The following is a 9,251-nucleotide window of genomic DNA, read 5'->3' on the forward strand; positions in this document are numbered from 1 at the left end:
AGGAATGATCGTGATCCAGGAGTTAGGTCGAGCTTCTATTTATACAATCCAAACCAATCCACCTTAATTAAGTGAAGTGGGTTAACTAATTAAAAAAAGTTTATTTTTTAAATTTAGAAATTAAAATCTTTTAATTTTTGTTTTTAAATCTAATAATTATTTTCCAATTTTTAAAAGTATAAGCATACTCTTGTGTTTATTATTATTTATTTTTAATATGATTGGCCATTCAGTAAACTAATTCAACAAGTCGACTCATTTATAAACGATTCATGATAGCTCCATTAACTCACTTAATTAAATGTTTTTTTTAATTTAAAAAAATAAAAAAAAATTTGAATTCAAATTTAAATAAATTTATGTATAAAATGATGTTATATATAAAATGATATTAAAAGTAAGAGACAATTTAAAATAAAAAAATTATATAACTCAAAATCATTTTAAATTTTAAATATAATATAAAACAAAAAATACAAAATAAATAAATATATAATATTAATAATAATTTTTATTATTTATTTATTTATTATATTAAATCTTAAATGAATAAATATATAATATTTTATTCTATGTTATAAATTATTTTTTTATTTATTATTATCTATAATATAATAAAAAAGAATAATAATTAAAAATATGAAATACAAAGTAATAGTTAGGTAGAATGATGAGTTAATCTTATTCACCACATAATTTATTTGAATAAGTTGATTCTTTACATAATTTATTTGAATAAGTTAAATTTTTAATGAATGAGATTTAAAATTGATCTGATTTAAAATTTTAATATTTTTTAATCCAACCCTTCTTAAATATTTGATGGGCTGGCACACTTTCAACCCGCTTTGACAATATTTCATGTACTTTCAAACATTACCACCAAGTTATTGTGAGGGATTAACACTAAGATCCTTCCAAATTTCATTCATTGTTTTCTCTTTTAATTTACGAAAAAGTTGTCTGATGAGCCAGAAAGGCGCCAACGCAAAACACAATACACAAATTTTCTATTGCTTAAAATATATCATTGGGACCACGTGACACATGCAAATATGAGTTGCCATGGTTCATCCATAAATTAATAAATAAATATATGTTATTATCATTGAAGATTAATTTTATTTGATGTTAATTAAAATCAATTTTAGTTGAATTAAATGTTTGTTTCACATTTATGTTAGATTATTTCTGATTTTACTCGTATGGTACACATGCTAACTTGTTTACAAAACATGTTTAAAGTTAAACACTATTATTTAACAATAATTGCTATTAAATAAAAATAATAATAATAAACTATATAATATAATGATAATTGAATTTAGTTAATAATATATTTATTAAGAATTTAAATATTTACGATAAATAATTATAACAATAAATGATTGTTATTTATTTATAATTAAGAATCAAACCAGTTATAGATTTAAAATATGCAATATTTTCAAGTATTTATATAATTAATCATATCTTATAACATTAATTTTTTATTTTAGGGTCAAAAAATGTATTAATACATTAAAAAGAAGCACTCATTCAATCTTTTTCGATTGTCTCTTGAACTCTAGAAAATCTTCTACAACAGTATCTTACTCAATTTTCCATCATCTTTTGGTAGAACCATAATTTCCACTTTAGAAGTACATTACTTCTTTTCGATTAGAATACACTATTTATTTAAGAAATATTTGGTTAATAGTCTAAAATTTTTAATTTTATAATTGATTGTATTTGTATTTGAAAATGTATCTTTCATTTTTTAAATGTCAATTTCATATATATAAATTATTATTTAAGAAATATAATTTAAATAAGTTAATTACATAATATATATAAATAAATTGTTATAGATTATATATTCCATTTTTATAAAAATAAATGTATTCCAACAGAATTGTTTCAAACACATTTTCTGACCACAAATAACTTTCATATCATTTAAAAAAAATTACAGTCAAATTTAGTATTCGTCCAAAACAAATGTGTTTCAATTTAACATCTATTTTTGTGAAAATAATTACTTTCAAAATTGATTTTATTTTGGGAAAAAGTGATAAAAGAAACAGATGCAGTGGTGAGGTTTGTTTATTAAATAATTGTGGATAAAGATTTTTATAGGAAATAAAATGAATATTACGAAAGTTCTATTTACAGGGATACGTTAGACAATAACGTGTAGCCAGCACGACGTTTGGATTTCCGTTAATCGTTTCTCTCTCTTGTGTTTGAATCCAAATTATTTCAGAATCGCCGGCCACAGAAATAAAACCCGAACAACAACAATAATAAATAATAAATTGTAAATGGTTCCAGAATAGGGGAAAAAAGACTGGAATATTAGGGAGAAACGATAAACGAAACAATAATAATAAGTTATATACATTAAATTGGATTCTGTTACTCTCTTTCTTTTCCCACAGAAGACGAAGATCGAACCAATCTCCTTCCGTTTTGTGTAGAACCAACCATTCATCCAGCGATTCCATGGTGGCGAGAGGCGTGCCGGCGATGACGTTGGCGGCCGTGGCCGCCCTTGACTTAACGGAATCCTCCAACTGGTGGCGGGACATCAACGAGTCTCCGCTCTGGCAGGATCGCATCTTCCACCTCCTCGCCATCCTCTACGGAATCGTCGCCGCTGTTGCTCTGGTATTCCTTCTACGACATCCTTTTCACGTTTCTCTGTCCCAGATTTCTCTTTCGAGTTCCGATAGGGTTTTCTCTGTGCTTGTTTTATTATTTGGTGATTGTTGTTATTGTAATCTTACAATTTTAGGTTCAATTAGTGCGAATACAATTGAGAGTGCCAGAATATGGTTGGACCACGCAGAAGGTCTTTCACTTTCTCAATTTCTTGGTGAATGGGGGTTTGTATCATTCTAGTCTAACCTTTTTCTTTCGTTTGTATTTTGTAAGTAAAAAAATTGAATATTTTCCTTTATACGATGCTTCACGATTTTCTGGCGCAAAGTTAACGCTCTTTCTGGTTTTGCAGTTCGGTGTTTTGTTTTCGTCTTCCGTCGGGATGTGCAGAAGTTACAGCCAGAGGTAGAAATAATTTGTTTCAGCTTTCTTTTTTTTAATTCCATCATAAATTAAGTTTTTTATTCTCATAGCTAATGCTCAGCCTCGTGTGTAGATTGTTCAACATATCTTACTCGACGTGCCTAGTCTTGCTTTCTTTACAACCTATGCTCTATTAGTACTGTTCTGGGCTGAGATTTATTACCAGGCAAGTTCAACTTGCGGTGATGTGCTGCTTTTCTTTTTATTAGCGTGGGATATTGCTATTTCGGTGGGCTGATTATTGGTCTATGATGTTACATGTTTTGCAGGCCCGCGCTGTATCTACTGATGGTCTCAGACCAAGTTTCTATACTATTAATGCTGTGGTTTATGTTATTCAGGTGAAAAAGTCTTGCCCATATTGCACTTGTTACTGTTCCCACTCATCCCAGTAGGATGTGCTTCTTTTTGAGACCATGGATTTTGCCTGCGGTCTGTTTCCATTTTTAATTGCATTTCTTGAATTTTGTAGAAACTACAATTAATAGTGTGTCAATCAATACGATACTGAAGCTATAAAGGTACAGCTAGAGCTGTATAAGATGTGTTGGCCCTCCTCTCCTTATGCTTTGTAGAAATAGTCCTTCATATAACATTTCTAGCTGTACCCATTTCTGATAGGAGCTCCAAAATCCTCCAGAGTTGTTTCTTTGTTAGATCTGTTTCAAGTTGAACCCATCCATCTACTACATGTTTTTCCTCAGAAGAGAACTGTTTGATGCCCAGGCTTGTGTGTTAATCTTAATATCAAATGTATCTATGATTAGTTAGAAATGGTGGGCTGTCTTGGAGGTTATAGAAAGTTCTAGCTTTCTTTAATTATTATGGATGAAGAAATCAGTGCTTCTAATTACTGCTCAGCTTCCACCTAAAACTTCAAATGACTGTTACTAGAGGGTTTCCTGGCCTAGAAATGTGTTCTACATCATAATCTGTTGATTTTTTTTATTTTTTAGGTTTGGGGTTCAAAATACAGAGAGGTTACTGCTCTGATACCAAGTTATATAGTCATTGGTTCAGTGTTGGGGAAGAAGCAAAAGAGAAAGACAAGTCTAAAAACTATAAACTGAAAATATTATTGACAGATATAACGTGTTCTAATACAACTAGTACAAGCTCAAGTCTACTAACAATATGCATAACGACTTTGTAACGGCAACAATCAAGACATTTTAAGATAATACAAAATATTTTCTATTGATTAAGAAAATATTTTAAGTTTGTGTTTTTCACTTCATTTCTGTCTTCAATTTGATGTTTCGTTACTGAGTCAGCATACCTTTATTATTTTTTCAACTTTTCTGTGGCCAATGTTTTGGTGTTCTATGATATCTATTTGGAATTTAATGTTGACTGGTTTTGAATTTGTAGATTTTTCTCTTTTTTTATTTTTATTTATTTTGGCAAATGCTAGAGTATGTCTCAGTCAATTAGAACTTAGAGCTGTCCACATGCATTCTGGTACGTTTCTGTTCAGACTAAGTGGCAGTTGTTAGATTTAATTAACTGTAGTGATCTATGAATGGGAATCTTCTGTACATCACAGATTATCAGTTCAGATATCAATTATTATTATTCAGATTTCTCTCAATCTCTCTGTCATGGCATTCTAACAGTAAATTCTTTTTCATGCATTACAGATTGCTTTATGGTTGATATTATGGTGGAAACCTATCAGCGTGCTTGTCATCCTGTCTAAGATGTTCTTTGCAGGTTTAACTATATTTATGATTTATGAGGGGTTAACTATCAGATTTTACGGATCGTGATTTTAATCATGTTTTCCTATGCATATATGTAGGTGTCTCTTTGTTTGCAGCCCTTGGCTTTCTTCTCTATGGTGGGAGGTGATTGTCTATTTCAATTTTCAATTACATCTGTTGTTATTTGTTTATATTATGCAATGAAATTAATGTGTATGGATATAAGAATTACTCTGAGTTTGGAATTCTGCCATGTCTGAACTTATAAGAGAAACACTTAAAAAAATCAACTCATTATTACTAGATATAGCCAATGGAATTCTTCAAATATTTACCACCTTTTTGAACGGATGAAATTTAAATAGTGCAAAATCATGGCTGCCCTACACATGTTTTGTTGTTAGGATTTTGTCTGTATGTTGGCCCCTTCCGCGAAACTTGTATGGTCATAACTCTCAATAGCAGCTAAAATGTAAGTTAATAACCTTTTAGGGGAAAATGAAGTTGTAGACAGTCGTAATGGTTTAATGGGCTCCTGTATATTCTCTTGCTTCTCTCTTCTGTCCTCTCTCCTGACCATCTCAAACTACAATGTTTCTGTTTTTATTTGTATATTTGATCCTTTTAACCATCTTTCTTTCAATCTACTCTCTTCTACTTTCTATCTGTTTATTGAATTTCAGTAGTTGTATTTTTGAAGTGTCACTGTTAAAAAGTCTTATATTACTATTTAAATTGTTCATTGTAAATCTAAAGTTTAACTATTATGAATTTTCATTATAATTAGTTTATATATTAAATAAATATTTATTATGAATTTAAATTACAGTGTAGTTTATGTATTAAAAATATTGACTATGGTTTTTAATTACATAAAATTAAATATTTAGGTGGCATAATCAAGCTAAAATACTAGTTTTGATATAATGATTGTTAACCAAAGATCTATACAGAAAAAAGTTAACATTTTCCCATTGACAGTCATGATTCTTTTTGTGATATGATGTGATGCTAAGAAGATTTAATGTCATCAAATGGCACCAAAGAAGAGGCCTTGGAATGCAATTCAAGCAAGTGTAAAGAACCCTTGAAAACAAGTGCTTTCTGCTTCAAAGCACCAAAAAAACTGCACATATCACACTCTCACACTATCTAAGAACCTTTTTCCTTGACAGCTCTGAAGTACTTTCTCATGAAAAGCCCCAAAATGATCATTCCTGAAGAAAGTAACTAATGTAAAATGCTGAAATTAGTGGGTCGTAGTTTCAGAGCTTATGTTGTACATAACAGGGTTGGCTACAGATTATTTGAGAAATAACTTGAATCGATACTATCCAGTACTTAACCCCAAGCAAAAGATTTCTGAATGGGACAAAGGGTAGCTTTGAGAGCCTGGTGAAGTCCTCTGAAAATGAAAGGGGAATTTACCAGCCACTTGTTATATTCTAATTTCACCAGTCTTGTATTAGTATGTTTCATCTCCTCTTCCATCTTTTGTATTTCTTTTCTGACCTTGTTCTATGACAGACTATTCTTGATGCTGCAACGCTTTCCTGTTGAATCCAAAGGCAGACGGAAGAAGCTGCAAGAGGTGTGTATTCTGTTTTACAAGGAATTTTTTCTATATTTATGTGGTCTGCTCCTCACTGCTCCCCTTCCTTTACCCAGAGTTAATCTACCTGATCTTTCTAATGCAGGTTGGCTATGTGACTACCATATGCTTTTCATGTTTCCTAATCAGATGCGTTATGGTTAGCCCCTTTTTCTTTAAAGAAAAAAGTGATTCCTATTATGGTTCGTAAATTGAGTTTGGTCATATTTTGTTTTCAGATGTGCTTCAATGCATTTGATAGAGCTGCTGACCTTGATGTCTTGGACCATCCCATTCTGAATTTTATATATTACCTGGTGAGTTTGTATGTTTGTGTGTATTTCTTCATTGTGGTACTATGTTTTTTCTATATTCCCCACTTTTTCTCATAGTTGTGCTCTTCAAGTTGTATCGTTTCTATATTTAGGTCTATTTTTGGCTTATATGGTTCATCTTGGTTTGAGATTAATTCTGTAAGCTCTACACATTCCCTTCTTATTTTGTTGGAGACTGTTAAATTCCATGCATTGGTTTTATGAACCTATATAAATTCGTCATTTCTTTTTGGAACGTAATTTTAGTTTAGACTTGGTTCTCAGTAGAGGCAAGGGAACTGATAAATTGGATAATCAAGTAATCGCTCTTTCAAATCCTCCAATTTATGCTGTTGTTAGGGGTGTGTATCCCGAGAAACTTTTCAACTTCTGGTGGAATTCTTTCTCTTGGAAAATGGCTAATTAATTTTCTGAAGTCAATTTTAAAAGGAACTGAAATGATTTATGTTATTGTGATTGCAATTTTCTCCGCTCTACTCGCTATAGATATTTTATGATTGCTCTCAAGGGTAAGTAATCGAAAAGGGGGTTTGTTCTACTTGTCCTTGGTCATTTCCCTCATCCTTTTTACATTTTTGTGCAGTTGGTGGAAATATTGCCTTCTTCTTTGGTCCTTTTCATTTTGAGGAAGCTGCCACCAAAACGTGGTATCACACAATATCATCCCATTCGCTGAAAAGATAGCATATGGAGAAAACTCAGTCAGGATTTCCTTGGTGGTTCTGTGATTTCTTTGAAGTTTCTCGCACCCCAAGGATAATTTCTAGAGGCACAGAAGTCAGTCTTTCTTCTGTTGAGTGACAAAGCTAATATCATTGTTTTAATGTTCTCCTAAGGTTTGTAGGTTTTCAAACGTGACATTTTTATGGATTGTCAAACATGGTAGATTGTTATATAAGTGATATTTGCATTGTCTCTAGGAAAATGTGGTTGCCGTTTCAGTCAGATTCAGCAATTCAACTCAATGAGCAACCTTTTTTGGGAGAAAAGGACACTGATATATTGTATAATAGTTTTCAAGTCTTGTAACTGCTACAAGTTGGTGAAATGTATTGTTCCTTTTCAGTCATGCTCCTGCTAATTCATTCAATTCTTTTACATCCCTACTTCCATTTCTTCGGTGAATTTGGCGAGGGCTAATTAAATTTCTATTTTCGGTGATATTACTACTTTTAAATTTCAACGATGTATCTGATTATCCCTAAAATTTTAACCGCGACTGAGCTAAACGGAATTTTCCTTATTTTGGACGTTCTCTAGCATTCAATATTTGAATCTACATCAACGTAGCCGTTTACAAAATCCAAAAATTTTAACAGTAGCAATACATTAATGAATTTTCAAGTTGAATTGTACCTTGATAAACCATCATGAAATATCCACACTAAGATTATTAACATACCCAGAAAACCAAAGTATTCAGAATTTGGAAGCATGCACGCAATAATCTTAGACGATCAGAGTTCATACCTGGGACAAATTTGCTGGAATATTAATCAAAATATTGCATCTGGTTAGAGTTAATTGAAGCTCTTGGTTGATGAGGACTCAGTATTGTGGATTAGCCATTTTAGCCAATCGTGTCGTCTCCAAATAGCATTGGTATCAAATATATGCCGGTTGGTATTTGAATGTTTGGTTTGACCTGGTTCATAGTTAACGAAAAGAATGACAGGTTTGAATTATTGAAAGAGAAGCACGTTCATAGTTAACGAAAAGAATGGTAGGTTTGAATTATGGAAATAGAAGCACGAGAATATCAGGAAAGGCGTTTGGTACGTTTAAAAATTAGTTTAAAATTTGTTCATAGAGTGTTTGCATATGTAGGTGTATCATCTGGAGTTCTAATCAGCCACCCAAAGCATCCTTCGTGCAGAGGGTTCATATGCATGAGTTTTTATGCTTTTTTTTAACATGGGAAGAATATGGGTGAGAAATTAAACCTAAAACTATTTCAATTGGGTGGTGCCACCACATGAAGAAGTTAAAGATTGGCACTACAATTAGTCTAAAATAGAAGAAAAAAAAAGAACTCATTTACTAAATCACAAATTTGGATGGTTTTTATATTGAAAAAGTGAGTTTAGTATAGTATATTTCTTTAATCAAGTACTTGTTTGTCCTAAGTCATACTAAGAAAATATAGTTAGTTGAGAAAAAAATTAATTTTATAACTTCACTTACCATAAAAGTGATAACAAAATTATAAATATGATAAGATCTTATATGTCAGTTATAATTAGAACCAACATAACTAGAATCAACATAGAAAATAAGAACGATGACAATTTTATAATAAAGTAGAAGATGTTTTATATCGATTATACTTAAACTGACATAGAAAATAAGAACGATAACAATTTTGTAATAAAATAGAAGACGTATTATGCCTCTCATATCTAGAATCTACATAAAAAGTGAAAGCATAGATTATTTTAAATTTAAAATAAAGATATTATGACAGTTCTTCTCTAAGATTGTCATAGAATCTTTAATTTTCTTCTTTTCATTTCTTCTCTTTCCTTACACTTGGTACTCTTTTGCACCCTTGCA

General features: G+C 30.9%; 1 protein-coding gene across 4 annotated transcripts; it reads left to right on the top strand.

Annotated features, from left to right (window-relative positions):
- The first annotated feature begins 2,206 nt into the window (after positions 1 to 2,206).
- LOC108319722 (protein TOM THREE HOMOLOG 1) lies at positions 2,207 to 7,767 on the top strand. 4 transcript variants are annotated; one of them, XR_001831316.2, is made up of 12 exons: positions 2,306 to 2,652; positions 2,780 to 2,870; positions 2,999 to 3,051; positions 3,143 to 3,235; positions 3,339 to 3,410; positions 4,710 to 4,782; positions 4,871 to 4,916; positions 6,300 to 6,363; positions 6,470 to 6,523; positions 6,603 to 6,680; positions 7,282 to 7,534; positions 7,619 to 7,767. XR_001831316.2 is itself a non-coding variant. In XM_017550957.2 (11 exons), the coding sequence occupies exons 1-11, from the start codon at positions 2,488 to 2,490 to the stop codon at positions 7,372 to 7,374; spliced, it is 882 nt and encodes a 293-aa protein (XP_017406446.1). In that variant the 5' UTR covers positions 2,207 to 2,487; the 3' UTR covers positions 7,375 to 7,767. The 4 variants fall into 4 exon arrangements, 2 of the variants coding, with proteins under 2 accessions (XP_017406446.1, XP_052729826.1); XM_017550957.2 differs by having other exon boundaries at positions 2,207 to 2,652; positions 7,282 to 7,767; XR_008247340.1 differs by lacking the exon at positions 6,470 to 6,523 and having other exon boundaries at positions 2,300 to 2,652.
- The last annotated feature ends 1,484 nt before the right edge of the window (positions 7,768 to 9,251 follow it).

Source organism: Vigna angularis, chromosome 1 (genome assembly GCF_016808095.1).
Source record: "Vigna angularis cultivar LongXiaoDou No.4 chromosome 1, ASM1680809v1, whole genome shotgun sequence".
In the NCBI taxonomy this organism is placed as follows: domain Eukaryota; kingdom Viridiplantae; phylum Streptophyta; class Magnoliopsida; order Fabales; family Fabaceae; genus Vigna; species Vigna angularis.

What these genes read in the sequence shown, in the direction of transcription:
- LOC108319722 (XM_017550957.2), top strand. Translation starts at nt 2,488, where the DNA reads ATGGTGGCGAGAGGCGTGCCGGCGATGACGTTGGCGGCCGTGGCCGCC. An exon ending in TTTCTTCTCTATGGTGGGAG is followed by an intron (nt 4,917 to 6,299) that starts GTGATTGTCTAT and finishes GTTCTATGACAG; the next exon opens with ACTATTCTTGATGCTGCAAC. An exon ending in TCCTAATCAGATGCGTTATG is followed by an intron (nt 6,524 to 6,602) that starts GTTAGCCCCTTT and finishes TTTTGTTTTCAG; the next exon opens with ATGTGCTTCAATGCATTTGA.